Below are 15,184 nucleotides of genomic sequence, written 5' to 3'. Positions count from 1 at the left end.
CCTTACATTTAGGTCTTTAATCCATTTTGAGTTTATTTTGGTGTATGGTGTTAGGGAGTGTTCTAATTTCATTCTTTTACTTGTAGCTGTCTAGTTTTCCCAGCACCACTTATTGAAGAGGCTGTCTTTTCTCCATTGTAGATTCTTGCCTCCTTTATCAAAAATAAGGTGACCATATGTGCATGGGTTTATCTCTGGGCTTTCTATCCTATTCCATTGATCTATATTTCTGTTTTTGTGCCAGTACCATACTGTCTTGATTACTGTAGCTTTGTAGTATAGTCTGAAGTCAGGGAGCCTGATTCCTCCAGCTCCGTTTTTCTTTCTCAAGATTGCTTTGGCTATTAGGGGTCTTTTGTGTTTCCATACAAATTGTGAAATTTTTTGTCCTAGTTCTGTGAAAAATGCCATTGGTACTTTGATAGAGATTGCATTGAATCTGTAGATTGCTTTGGGTAGTATAGTCCTTTACACAATGTTGATTCTTCCAATCCAAGAACATGGTATATCCCTCCATCTGTTGGTATCATCTTTAATTTCTTTCATCAGTGTCTTAGAGTTTTCTGCATACAGGTCTTTTGTCTCCTTAGGTAGGTTTTTTCCTAGGTATTTTATTCTTTTTGTTGCAATGGTAAATGGGAATGTTTCATTAATTTCTCTATCAGATTTTCTATCATTAGTGTATAGGAATGCAAGAGATTTCTGTGCATTAATTTTGTATCCTGCAACTTTACCAAATTCATTGATTAGCTCTAGTAGTTTTCTGGTAGAGTCATTAGGATTCTCTATGTATAGTATCATGTCATCTGCAAACAGTGGCATCTTTACTTCTTCATTTCCGATTTGGATTCCTTTTATTTCTTTTTCTTCTCAGATTGCTGTGCCTAAAACTTCCAAAACTATATTGAATAATAGTGGGGAGAGTGGGCAACCTTGTCTTGTTCCTGATCTTATTGGAAATGGTTTCAGTTTTTCACCATAGAGAACGGTGGTGGCTGTGGGTTTGTCATGTATGTATTATGTTGAGCTAAGTTCCCTCTATGCCTACTTTCTGGAGGGTTTTTATCATAAATGGGTGTTGAATTGTGTCAAAAGATTTTTCTGCATCTGTTGAGATGATCATATGGTGTTTCTCCTTCAATTTGTTAATATGGTGTATCACATTGATTGATTTCCGTATATTGAAGAATCCTTGAATTACTGGGATAAACCCCACTTAATCTTGGTGTATGATCCTTTTAATGTGCTATTGGATTCTGTTTGCTAGTATTTTCTTGAGGATTTTTGATCTGTCCATTGCTGAAAGTGGGGTGTTAAAGTCCCCTACTATGATTGTGTTACTGTCGATTTCCCCTTTTATGGCTGTTAGCATTTGCCTTATGTTTTGAGGTGCTCCTATGTTGGGTGCATAAATATTTACAATTGTTACATCTTCTTCTTGGATTGATCCCTTGATCATTACGTAGTGTCTTTCTTTGTCTCTTATAATAGTCTTTATTTTAAAGTCTATTTTTGTCTGATATGAGAATTGCTACTCCAGCTTTCTTTTGATTTCCATTTGCATGGAATATCTTTTTCTATCCCCTCACTTTCAGTCTGTATGTGTCCGTAGGTCTGAAGTGGGTCTCTTGTAGACAGTATATATACGGGTCTTGTTTTTGTATCCCTTCAGCCAGTCTATGTCTTTCGGTTGGAGCATTTAATCCATTTACATTTAAGGTAATTATCAATATGCATGTTCCTATGACCATTTTCTTAATTGTTTTGGGTTCGTTATTGTAGGTCTTTTCCTCCTCTTGTGTTTCCTGCCTGCTAAAGAGAAGGAAGAGAAGTTCCTTTAGCATTTGTTGGAGAGCTGGTTTGGTGGTGCTGAATTCACTTAGCTTTTGCTTGTCTGTAAAGGTTTTAATTTCTTTGTTGAATCTGAATGAGATCCTTGCTGGGTAGAGTAATCTTAGTTGTAGGTTTTTCTCTTTCATCACTTTCAATATGTCCTGCCACTCCCTTCTGGCCTGCAGAGTTTCTGCTGAAAAATCAGCTGTTAACCTTATGGGGATTCCCTTCTATGTTCTTTGTTGTTTTTCTCTTGCTGCTTTTAATATTTTTTCTTTGTATTTAATTTTTGATAGTTTGGTTAATATGTGTCTTGGCATGTTTCTCCTTGGATTTATCCTGTATGGGACTCTCTGCGCTTCCTAGACTTGATTAACTATTTCCTTTCCCATATTAGGGAAGTTTTCAACTATAACTCTTCAAACATTTTCTCAGTTCCTTTCTTTTTCTTTTCTTCTTCTGGGACCCCTTATAATTCGAATGCTTGTGCCTTTAATATTGTCCCAGAGGTCTCTGAGACTGTCCCCAATTCTTTTCATTCTTTTCTCTTTATTCTGCTCTGCAGTAGTTATTTCCACTATTTTAGCTTCCAGGTCACTTATCCGTTCTTCTGCCTCAGTTATTCTGCTATTGATTCCTTCTAGAGAATTTTTAATTTCATTTATTGTGTTGTTCATCATTGTTTGTTTGCTCTTTAGTTCTTCTAGGTCCTTGTTAAACGTTTCTTGTATTTTCTCCACTCTATTTCCAAGATTTTGGGTCATCTTGACTATCATTACTCTGAATTATTTTTCCGGTAGACTGCCTATTTCCTCTTCATTTGCTTGGTCTGGTGGGTTTTTACCTTGCTCCTTCATCTGCTGTGTGTTTCTCTGTGTTCTCATTTTGCTTAACTTACTGTGTTTGGGGTCTCCTCTTCACAGGCTGCAGGTTCGTAGTTTCCGTTGTTTTTGGTGTCTGCCCTCAGTGGGTGAGGTTGGTTCAGTGGGTTGTGTAGGCTTCCTGGTGGAGGGGACTGGTGCCTGTGTTCTGGTGGATGAGGCTGGATCTTGTCCTTCTGGTGGGCAGGACCACGTCCGATGCTGTGTTTTGGGGTGTCTGTGACCTTATTATGATTTTAGGCTACCTCTCTGCTAATGGGTGGTGTTGCGTTCCTGTCTTGCTAGTTGTTTGGCATAGGGTGTCCAGCACTGTGGTTTGCTGGTCATTGAGTGGGGCTGGGTCTTAGCATTGAGAGGGAGATCTCTGGGAGACCTTTTGCTGTTTGATATTACATGGAGCTGGGAGGTCTCTGGTGAACCAATGTCCTGAACTTGGCTCTCCCACCTCAGAGGCACAGGCCTGACACCTGGCCGGAGCACCAAGACCCTGTCAGCCACACAGCTCAGAAGAAAAGGGAGGAAAAAAGCAAGTAGGAAAGAAAAAATAAATAAATAAATAAAATAAAGTTATTAAAATAAAAAATAATTATTAACATTAAAAAGTAATTAAAAAGAAGAAAAAAATAGAAAGAAAGAAGAGAGCAACCAAACCAAAAATCAAATCCACCAATGATAACAAGTGCTAAAAACTATACTAAAAAAAAAAAAAAGGACAGAACCCTAGGACAAATGGTAAAAGCAAAGCTAAACAAACAAAATCACACAAGGAAGCATATGCATACACTCTCACAAAAAGAGAAAAAGGAAAATATATATCGTTGCTCCCAATGTTCACTGCCTCAATTTTGTGATGATTCGTTGTCTATTCAGGTATTCCACAGATGCAGGGTACATCAAGTTGACTGTGGAGATTTAATCTGCTGCTCCTGAGGCTACTGGGAGAAATTTCCCTTTCTCTTCTTTGTTTGCACAGCTCCCGGGGTTCAGCTTTGGATTTGGACCCGCCTCTGCGTGTAGGTCACCTGAAGGCATCTGTTCTTCGCTCAGACAGGACGGGGTTAAAGGAGCAGCTGATTCGGGGGCTCTGGCTCACTCAGGCCGGGGGTATGGAGGGGTACAAATGCGGGTCGAGCCTGCGGCGTCAGAGGCTGGCGTGACGTTGCACCAGCCTGAGGCGCACCATGCATTCTCCCGGGGAAGTTGTCCCTGGATCCCGGGACCCTGACAGTGGCGGGCTGCACAGGCTCCCAGGAGGGGAGGTGTGGAGAGTGACCTGTGCTTGCACACAGGCTTCTTGGTGGCAGCAGCAGCAGCCTTAGCATCCCATGCCTATCTCTGGGGTCTGCACTGATAGCCGTGGCTCATGCCCGCCTCTGGAGCTCGTTTAGGCGGTGCTCTGAATCCCCTCTCCTCACGCACCCCGAAACAATGATCTCTTGCCTCTTCAGCAGGTCCAGACTTTTTCCCAGATTCCCTCCCGGCTAGCTGTGGCGCAATAGCCCCCTTCAGGCTGTGTTCACACAGCCAACGCCTGTCCTCTTCCTGCGATCTGACCTCCCAGCCCCAACCCACCCCTGCGGGTGAGCAGACAAGCTTCTCAGGCTGGTGAGTGCTGGTCGGCTCCGATCCTCTGTGCAGGAATCTCTCCGCTTTGACCTCTGCACCCCTGTTGCTGTGCTCTCCTCCGTGGCTCCAAAGCTTCCCCCCCACGCCCACCCCCGGTCTTCGCCCGCGAAGGGGCTCCTAGTGTGTAGAAACCTTTCCTCCTTCACGGCTCCCTCCCACTGGTGCAGGTCCCGTCCCTATTCTTTTGTCTTTGTTTTTTCTTTTTTCTTTTGCCCTACCCAGGTACGTGGGGAGTTTCTTGCCTTTGGGGATGTCTGAGGTCTTCTGCCAGCGTTCAGTAGGTGTTCTGTAGGAGTTGTTCCACGTGTAGATGTATTTCTGATGTATCTGTGGGAAGGAAGCTGATCTCCACGTCTTACTCTTCCGCCATCTTGAAGGTCTCCCCCCATACTTTATATTTATTCAGAGGATCTACCAGTACTTCAAAACAATCTGTGTTTTACATGGCAAATTGTCTGTCATTTTAAAATGCTAATGAAATGGTAAACAGCTGCTAAGTTTTTATGCTAATGAAGGGTGGCAGCTAAGTAGTTGTCAAGCCCTGTCTTTATTAGCCTAGAGATTTGATTGGGTAAGGGGGATCATTGTACATTCTGACCTTTGTTGATGGAGCAACCTGTTTGTCAAGTTCCATGTTGCATTCTATTTGATTTGAGTTTGTTAGTACAAAGTGACTCTTGCAGGCTCTCCAGGGCCATGTGTTACAATGTTATCAGAGCCACCATTGTGGGCTTAGAGAAAGAATTTTGCTTCCCTTCGGGAGACCTACAATGGCAAAATAATTATATATTTGTTCATCAGAAATGTTAAAAGACAGAATTCAACTGAGTAAAACTGAAAGATCTAATCGGCTTTATTGAACGATTCATGAATCAAGCAGCATCCTGTGCAGTGAGCAGGGCTACAGAAAGGGAAGATTCTTAAAGTCAAGACAAGAAAGTCGTAAACAAAAAGGATTATTTCAGGCTTAGGTAACCTATCTATGGGGGACAGAAGGGGTCTGTGTGGCAGATTACTTCCTCTTCCTTTGGGGGATGGAGAGGGCTAACATGACCAATTGCCCCATTGGTGCTGACCAGAAAATTCCACATTAACTTGTTAGGATAACATTCCTGAGTAGGATTACATTCCTAGGTTGTAACTGCAATTAGGTTAGTTACTAGCAGAAGTGACCCCATTTTAGGCCTTTTGTTTCTTTTTTAACAGGCAGCTTTAAGTATACTGCATGCTTTTATACTTCAGACTTTTGACAATTATAATAATTGTAAATAGTAAAAGGCCATTGGTGTAATATAAGAAATACCTGTTTTTCAATTTAGCTAAGATTTTTTTTTTCTTTTTTTGGCTGCATTGGGTGTTCATTGCTGCACACAGACTTTCTCTAGTTGCAGTGAGTGGGGGCTACTCTTCGTTGCGGTGTGCAGGCTTCTCATTGCGGTGGCTTCTCTTGTTGCGGAGCACGGGCTCTGGGTACATGGGCTTTAGTAGCTGTGGCACACAGGCTCAGTAGTTGTGGCTCACGGGCTCTAGAGTGCAGGCTCAGTAGTTGTGGCTCACGGGCTTAGCTGCTCCACAGCATGTGGGATCTTCCTGGACCAGGGATAAAACCCGTGTCCCCTGCAGTGGCAGGCAGGTTCTTAACCACTGCACCACCAGGGAAGTCCCTTAGCTAAGATTTTGAAGCAAAGCTTTTAAGATAAATATTTTAGTAAATGCCTCTGTAACATTTGACATATTGATATAATATATCATCTTGGACCTATAAGCTCTGAAGTTAGCAATGTTAGAAGAATAATGTGTAATTAAATGCAGGGTGGTTATGTGAATGCCAGGCTGAGATCAGAGTATTTACTTTGGCATCAGAAAAAAAAAAATCTGTTTGACCTATACTTTTGGCTGATTCTCTTTTGCTGAGTCCTACTCTATATTCCCTAATGGACGGGCTGACCTAAAGACTTGCCATTACAGATAAATGCTTCAGATGCCCTTCTCTTTTTTCAGTTTTTAGGATCAATATAAATGAGGTATGACAGACAGTCCATTAAACACTACTGCCAGTAATGTTCTGGAATGATTTGAAATATTATGCAGAGTTTATTAAGGAAATTCATTACCAAAAAATATATCATTGAAATAGAAATTTTAACTATTCTGGGACACCGTGAAAGAAGACTGGTGGAAATTTTAATAGTCAGAGCATTTTCCCATACTGTTCATTTCTCCTTGAAGCCAGCAGGGGATTTTAGGCATATAATTATTTGTGGTCCTATATATGCATGTCAGGAGAAATTGGAACCTTCATACACTGCTGGTGGTAATGTAAAATGGTTTAGCCATTTTGGAAAACAGTTTGGAAGTTCTCAAAAGGTTAAACCATATGACTACCACATGACCCAACAATCCCCAGTTCCACTCTTAGGTATATATGCAAGAGAACTAAAAACATGTCGCCACACAAAAACTTAGAAACGAATGTTCATAACAGCATTATTCATAATGGCCAAAAAGTGGAAACGACCCAAATGCCAATCAACTGATGAATAAATAAGCCAAAAATTGTACATCTACAATGGAATATTATTCAGCTTTAAAAAGAAATGAAATTCTGATACATGCTACAACACGGAGGCACCTTAAAAACATGCCAAGTAAAAGAAAACAGTCACAAAAAAACTCATATTGTATGATTTCATTTAAATGAAATGTCCAGAATAGACATATCTGTAGAGACAGAAAGTAGACTAGTGGTTACCAAGAGCTGGAGGTGTTGGGAAGAATTGGGGGTGTCTGCCAATGGGTATGGAGTTTCTTTTAGGGATCATGAAAATCTAATATCGCCTGTGGTCCTGGTTGCACAACTCTGAATATGCTGAAAATCATTGAATTGTACATTTCAAGTAGGTGAATTTTATCTCAATATGCCTGTTGTATTTTGTTTGAAAAGGGCATATCAGAGCCTGTCTCCTGGAGAGCCACCTGCAGCAGCGATTACTTATCTGCAGTATGTAGAGCTTATAGGCTAGAGAAAAATGCATGTTACCCTGGAGAGGAGTGTTTTAAATCTCCTACAGACAGGTTACACCAGATATGTAAAGACAGCTAATAAATTGTTAAAAGGATAGTTGCTAAAATAATACAAGGCTCATTAGAAATAAAAGTTGAAGTCAAGAATTTGGTTCCAAATCCTCCCTGTCCCCCAAAACCCTGCCTCTACCCTGATTATAATCACCCCTTTTAGATTCTCTAATGCTCCAGTGTCCAGACTAAGGGCAACTTTCTGTTTTTTTAAGAGAACAAATTGTTTGAGTGATAACTTTCCTGGGATTGGACAGTAACTATAAGAGTCCAAGGTTTCTTCCCCTGGTAAAAACCCTATAATTATCTCTGATTTGCATAAAATGTGCCGACTAGCCATTCAATAATTGTGAATAGTAAATTGCATCCGGCTTCAAGAGGCTCCTCCCCTCCTCTGTCCTACATTTTTGGTGAACAAGAGGATGATATTCTGCCTCACCTGCCAGCAGGATCTGTGTACTATGTATCTCAGCAGAGTCTGAGCAGCCCTTGACCTTTGCCATAGGGACACATTCTATTTCACTGTCTTAGGCATTGAGCCAGAAGACCCTTTTTAAGTGTACTTTCTCCCCTGTGCCATTTGCTGACTCCCAGCATAACTCTTGCTTGCAGGTTGCAGCTCAGCAGTCTTGTTTTTGCACTGTAAGTTGGGGAGGGAGATGGATGTGAGCAAGAGATTGAATTCATTTTTGTTTTCTTCTTGGCAGGCAGTACATGCCACTCTACTACCCTTCCTGCTCTTGTGCGCACACCTACCCTGATGATGCAGCCTTCACTGGATATCAAACCATTTATGTCTTTTCCAGTAGACAGTAATTCTGCTGCTGTTGGGCTGTTTCCAAATTTTAACACAGTGAGTAAATGTATTTTTATTTTATTTGTCTCCTCCTCAATCTCTTTCTTTCATTACAATTGTGAATAGGCAATAGATATAGCCTGTTTCCAAAGTGTGTAGTTTTAGACCATATATTGGTTATACATTATGAAAGATAATGCTTCACCCATGAGAGTTAGTCCAAACAATAACCAGCATATTTATTTGATAAATATTTCCACAGGCGACTTTTCACCTGTTACTTTGTGCAATTTTAATAGACTTTTCAATGGCTTGCGAACCCGTATCTTTTCTGGGATGCTGTTCACATGCTCAAGAACACAATTTAGAGGTATCAAGCCACACTGATTTTTCCCTACTAGTAGAAAGAAAAAGAAAGTGTACGTTTCATCTTCCTGGGTACATTTTTATTTGGGAGATTTTTTAGATAAAGACTCTTACACAAACAGAATTCTTATTTGGAGGCTATTGTAGATTATGTGAATCCAATTCTATTAGTAAAAGGAAAAAATTTGTTTTAGATCGACATGTTACTTGTCTGCATGATACTTTGACATTCCCTTTAAACCACATGATAAATATTAGTGAATTACCTATAATTACCATTCTTCATTTAGGTCAGTTGACCTTCTTCTGTTTGAATGAAAGACAACTTTGTAGGTATGCCAAGTGGAACATGACATCTTTCAACAATAGAATTCAGCCTAAAGTCAGTCCATAGCTAGATTCTAAGCTTATAGTAAAAGAAAAGGTTAACCAGTTCAGATGATTGCATAAATTATGTCTGTTCAGTCAATAAATACAGTCAGTTGGGGTATGATGTTCTACATGAATGATACAGCATTATAGAAGCTACCGTAATCAAGAAAAAGAATTGCATTACCAGACAGTGAACATCTGAAGTACTGCCAAATATTTCCTTCTGCAAATGTATCTTCTGTATGGAGTGAAAACATCAAGAGGATTTTTCCTCAAGGGATGTAAATATAATGTGCTGACATGCCTTCTGTTGTGGCTTAGGCATTGTAAGGTAATTAGAGGGTAGGGGAACAGCCAACTTTTTAAAGAGCACTGGGCTCAACTTAGCAAGTAAACGGTTGAATGTTTTCGTCCTCTTGGGCTTTTTCAGACACAAGTCACACAGGGTTTTTTTAAAAGGCCTGAAAAGGCGAGCAGCATTTCTAGTGCAGTGGAGCAACTCAGTAAGATAAATCATGCCTGTCCTGGTCACATTAATCCATCAGGAGTGACCATACCAAAGCAACACAGCGTGCCATTTTAGAGAACTTGAACTCAAGCATGCTTATCCTGTCCTCTATCTAAACATGGGTGATACATTCCAGACATAATTGAATTAAGCTATACTTCTGAAAACATTTACTAGGTCTTTGTATTTTGATTAATGTACATTTGGAAGACAACATTTATAGCCACTGCAGAAGTCCAGTCACTGTCAGGAAGCAGTACTGATGACGTGGGTAAGCATAAATGTCTCCTACTGTGGTTCACCTCTCTGTATTTTGTTTTTAACACAAGTAATACTTATTTCAAAAATTCAAATAAAACATTAGCATTCAAAGCAAAATGTCAAAGTCACCATTCCCTGCCCCTGCAGACACACTTACTCCCTTCGCTAGAGGAAAGCGCCCTCAGCAGCTGGTATGCATCCTTCCAGCCCCTTCTAGATGTATGATATGTACATATCTAATAGGAAACCAATCACTGTTGTCTTTTTACAACTGTGATCATCTGATCAGTGCTATTCTCTAAGTCACTTTTAGAGAATTTCTAAATGTCTTATATATATTTCTTTGTTTTTAAGGGCTGTAAAACAGAAATGAAAAGAATATTTTTATAAGTTCTTTTTAAAAAGATGGTCTCATAATGGCTTTTTAATGTTGTGTAGGGCTTACAGATGTATTAACTTGCTTTTTTTGTTTGTTTATTCTATATAGCAATTAACCTTATGATGTATTTGAGAAAATCCAAGGAATAATTCTAAGAGATGTTCATTGTTTTTCCTTCTTAGAGGCAAATAAACTTGTAATTTTCAAATGAAAAAATTTTTTTTCGTGAAAGTGAAGAATATAGCAATGAACTGCATGATATAGTCATTTTATTCTCTCTATATTATATCCAAGGCATTTATTGGATACAGAGTCCTTCTGGTAATGTATTAAAAATTAAGTCATTGCAAGTGGGACCCTCTATCATCTTGCAAAAAAATGAATTTATGGGATCATTGGATTACCCATGATTTTTCACTGATTTGCAGTTTCAGTTACTCTAATCCTTTTCCTATGGACCTTTCCATTCCAGTGTCTATAACTCACCCAACAGATTTCCTAGGGCAATTTCATAAAAGTCACTGTCCACATTTTCCTAGGAAAATAGTTTTACATTACTATTAATAATTATACTAGATTATTGTATTTTGTGATGTTTTACATTCTTCAAAGGACTCAGATCTTAGAACATTTTAATCGACCATGGTTATTATTCCTATTGTCTACATGAGGAAAAAGCGTTAGTAAAGGAAGAACTGGGTCTTGTATTAGAATCTTCTAACTTCAAAACTGATGTTCCGGCTCTTCTGTGTCCTTAGCTCTTTTGGTCCGTGTCACCTCCCAGCTCATTCAGTGTGAACAAAGCTCAATCAGAAATCTTTTGTGCTCTTTTCTGGCAGCATGGTAGATAATTTTCAGCAGAATCATTAAGTAGAAAGAGGAAAGGAATTTTTAATGTAGTATGTATTTTAAAAACAGTTATAATTTCTTGTTAGCAAATTTTAAAAATATATTCTACTCAGTAGTCTGTGTGCTCTTTGAAAACCAACGTGAATGCTACCATAATCACTTCATTTTTAATCAAGGGTAATATTAGTAAATATAAGAAATATATTTTAACTCATAACCATTATCAGAAGAATGAACACTGTACTCTTGAGACTATAGCTGAAAGCTTTGGAAGTTCCAAGTTTTGCTATTTTATTTGGATTTAAAATATATATATAAAGTAATGGTTTCTTCCTATTTTTATAGCAGAGTATGATAATGTTACATGAGAAACATAGCAAGAATGAAATGGGATTCTGTCATATTCCAAAGCAAATAGGTGCCTGTTCTATACTAAATTGTATGCAGTGAAGAGATATGCTTCACAGTGTTCATTTAGTGGCTATCTTGCCTTTTACTCCATAAGACAAAATCTCTCTCAGTGTTTATAGGTGAGAATAAGCAAAAAATTCGAGACACTGTTCAAGCAGAGTTCTGAGGAGACATACTAGGGAAAATGGGGTTTGGATCACTGATACTTTATGATGGGCTGTGTGTCAAGGATGCATGGCTGGAGAATGAGGATGTTAACTCTGCAAATTTAAAGATCTTGACCTTCATATCTAAAGTTTAATAGGCTTCTCTGCCTGGCAACTCACTGATGCTTACTTCTACCACCCCACCTCACCTTCATTTATTTGTCCTTCAGGGCCCAACCTAGAGATCACCTCCTTCACAGGAAACTTTCTGTGACTCTTGCAATCTGACTTAAGTGCCCATCCTCTGTACTTCCAGAGTACCTCCCGATTACATCATATTCTCCCTGATTATCCATCTATCTTCACTGTAATGTCAGATCCTTGAGAACAAGGGCTCTATCTTGTTTATCTTTGTATGCTTGGTGTCTGGCATAGGTGCTCAATAAAACTCTTTTGAAGGAAGGAAGGGAGAAAAGAACAGAGAAAGGGCTCTGGTTCCTTGGTTTTCAATGTTCATGGTCCCTCATCCAGCAAAGGGAATTCCGGCATTTCTGAGCCTTACGTGCAAGGTGATAAGAGCCGGTGTTTACTTTTAATTTCCTGAGAATTGTCATCCTTTTTTAGTCTAAAGGCAATAATTAGTTATAAACTTTTCTCCAGCTATAGTTCTGGCTTTCTCTGTGTGGATGGTATAGACACTCTGAAAGTATCAACTGCATTCCTTATCCTAGGCCCTAATCTTAGGAGCATTTAGTTTAAAATCAAAGTTATTAATTACTGAATGTTATTGAAAACATAATATATGGACTAAACAGTACTGGGTTTGGGGAAGGAGATAAACAAAATAAATAAAACAAAAATACCCCAGGGCAGGGCTTCCCTGGTGATGCAGTGGTTGAGAGTCCGCCTGCCGATGCAGGGGACACGGGTTCGTGCCCCGGTCTGGTAAGATCCCACATGCCGCGGAGCGGCTGGGCCCGTGAGCCATGGCCGCTGAGCCTGTGCGTCCAGAGCCTGTGCTCCGCAACGGGAGAGGCCACAACAGTGAGAGGCCCGCGTACCACAAAAAAAAAAAAAAAAAACCCAGGGCACAAGAAACTTGTAAGAAATAGAATAAATAGGCTAGAAAAGGCAAGATAATAAAAACCAAGAAATATAGGCGAAGTGAAAAGTTACTGAACTTTATAGTGTTCAAGAAAGGCCAGAAAGAATGAATTTTTTGTATCTCAATAGAGCTATTTTCATTATTTTTTTATTCACTTTACTTCAGTTTGCCAACTGCTCCATGGTCATCCTTTAATTTTTGTACATGATGTTTGGTAGCTGCCAAAATGTATATAATTGTTTCTCCCTATTAGAATTAGAATCTTCCATTTCCTTTATTGTGGATTCCATTTTTATCTTCATTTTACCTGGATAATACTTGGCGTTTAATACTTGATGTTTAATACCTGTCTAATACTTGGTTCTCCTTAATAAGAGACTTCTTCAAAATTCAAATGAATTGCATACTTAACACAATGGATTGTATCAACTTAATATGATAAAATAGGTCCATTTAGAAGGCATACTCACACACATGCTGTTATGGACTGAATGTTCCCTCCTCCCCACATTCATATATTGAAGCCCTAACACGTGAGTGATAATATTTAGAAATGGGGCCTTTGAGAGGTAATTAGGGTTAGATGAGGTCTTGCAGGTGGTGCCCTTGTAATGTGATTAGTGCCCTTATAAGGAGAGACCCCAGAGAGCTTTTCCTTTATCTACCATGTGAGGACATAGTGAGAAGAAAGTCAGCTGCAAGCCAGAAAGAGAGCTCTCACCATAACCTGACTATGCTGGCACCCCTGATCTTGGACTTCCAGCCTCCAAAACTGTGATAAATTTATTTCTGTTGTTTAAGCCACCAAGTCCATGGTATTTTGTTATGGCAGGTCAAGCAGACTAAGACACGTATGCAACCTATATATTGTATGTGATGATTAGAAGATCAAATTTCTTTTTAACAGCCACATATTAGATACATGGACAGATATATTTGTGTGACTCTCCAAAGCTGTAGCTATAATCAAGAGCCACTCAAGACCACAGTCTCCTGTCAGTTTCTCTGCTGCTTGGCAGTAGTTTCCATACCTGTTTATTTCAAATGTCTGTGAGTCCTGCCACATTTTTGAAACTGCTCCAGGAATGCACAAGCACAGTGGAGGTCTCTGATGCTTTATTGCAAGAGGCTCAGTGATCTTTTTTTTGTGAAAAATAATCTGATTTTTACTACCTACCTTAAAATTATTTTTTTCCTGACACATGAACAAATATGTGGAGCAGAATAAAGATCATTTCCAAAGTATAAAGTCCCAAATTGCTATATGATTCTTTGAATCATCCATGACAAGCTGTGGAATGAGACATGTGTTTACCATTTATTTTATCATTCTAGACTCTTTGAGATTCTGGGTTATTCATAGTTTGGTGATATCAATGACTATATAAAAATTTTCTTTCTTGTAGTAGAAATAATAATATATTTATCAAGGAGGTCCAAAATAAAGAAATAGGGAATCAAAATCACATTCACTTTGCTGTTAATTCATGCCATGTTTCTCATAAGATGTTACTATAAAGAAACTTGGAGTAAGCTAGAACATTCAATGTTTCACCTGCTTTTAATATATTTATTAATTTAGTGAAGTCCTTATTTAAACATTTAAATACTTATTTTTCTTTTGTTTAAATTTTTCTTTAGTTTTATTTAAATAAAATACCTTACCTCTGCTAATACAATCCAAAGTGAATTTTTGCCATCTGAGTCTTCTTTTTTACTCTAGTAATGCTTTCCTGTCATAAAATGTTATATGTCCCATATTTCCTAGGACAGTAGTATGTCCAGTACTTGAAATGACACATTAGTCCCAGTCAAATAAAAAAGAGAATACGGTCGAATTTTATTTTCATGATATGCTTAAAATATATCAGTGGGTCATATTCTTTCATATGTTCTAAAGAAATATGCCAAGTTGAAACTTTCCACAGTTACTCAAATTTACTGGAAGAGGGGAGGATGATAGCCTATTATTGGATTTAGATAAGTCAACAGCAACACTCTCCAGATCATTAGAAAAATCAGTGGTTATAGGAACTCTTTGATATATGCTACAAAACTGTGGAAGATTTTTATACAGATATTTAAGCATAGATTACTGTCTGGAAATTTTTACATCACTATTGAACATGGCAGAGAGAAAAAATATGTAAACGTGACCACTGGAAGGAAAACAAACTATGTAGTGATCTTCAGTGTTATTGTCTTCCTCTACTCTTCAAACCACAAACATGTCCTTTTTAAGCTTAATTCACGTCCCCTGCCTTATTCAAAAAATCTCAAGATTTATCTACTAAAGACTGTGTTCAAATATCCCTTTACTCATTCTTGAAACCCCTTTAGAATATGTAGATATTATTGATATGGTATGTATATATACACAAGTATGCTTATATAATATGTGGTCATATGTGTTTTCTGTCCTTAATGAAATTATTTGTTCAGGTTATCTAAGAAAAGGAATGCATTCACAACCACTTACTGAAGGTCTACATGTGCTGGTCATTGTGCTAAGAAGAAGTTATAGTGAATAAAGGCAGAAGCTGCTCACTGTCTGATAGAAATTACTTCTTCCTCTT

At 38.6% G+C, this 15,184-nt stretch overlaps 1 protein-coding gene across 2 annotated transcripts in view; it reads left to right on the top strand.

The window, feature by feature from the left end:
• ZNF385B (zinc finger protein 385B) overlaps positions 1-15,184 on the top strand; it is a 334,017-nt gene that overhangs the window by 239,690 nt on the left and 79,143 nt on the right. For both annotated transcript variants that reach the window (XM_082629827.1, XM_082629828.1), the window contains one exon: positions 8,123-8,268. In XM_082629827.1, the coding sequence (XP_082485953.1) occupies positions 8,123-8,268 (146 nt within the window). The remainder of the gene's footprint in view (positions 1-8,122; positions 8,269-15,184) is intronic.

This window comes from Mesoplodon mirus (genome assembly GCF_964341445.2).
Source record: "Mesoplodon mirus genome assembly, chromosome: 8".
In the NCBI taxonomy this organism is placed as follows: Eukaryota; Metazoa; Chordata; class Mammalia; order Artiodactyla; family Ziphiidae; genus Mesoplodon; species Mesoplodon mirus.
This window is presented reverse-complemented; position numbering and strand designations above follow the sequence as displayed.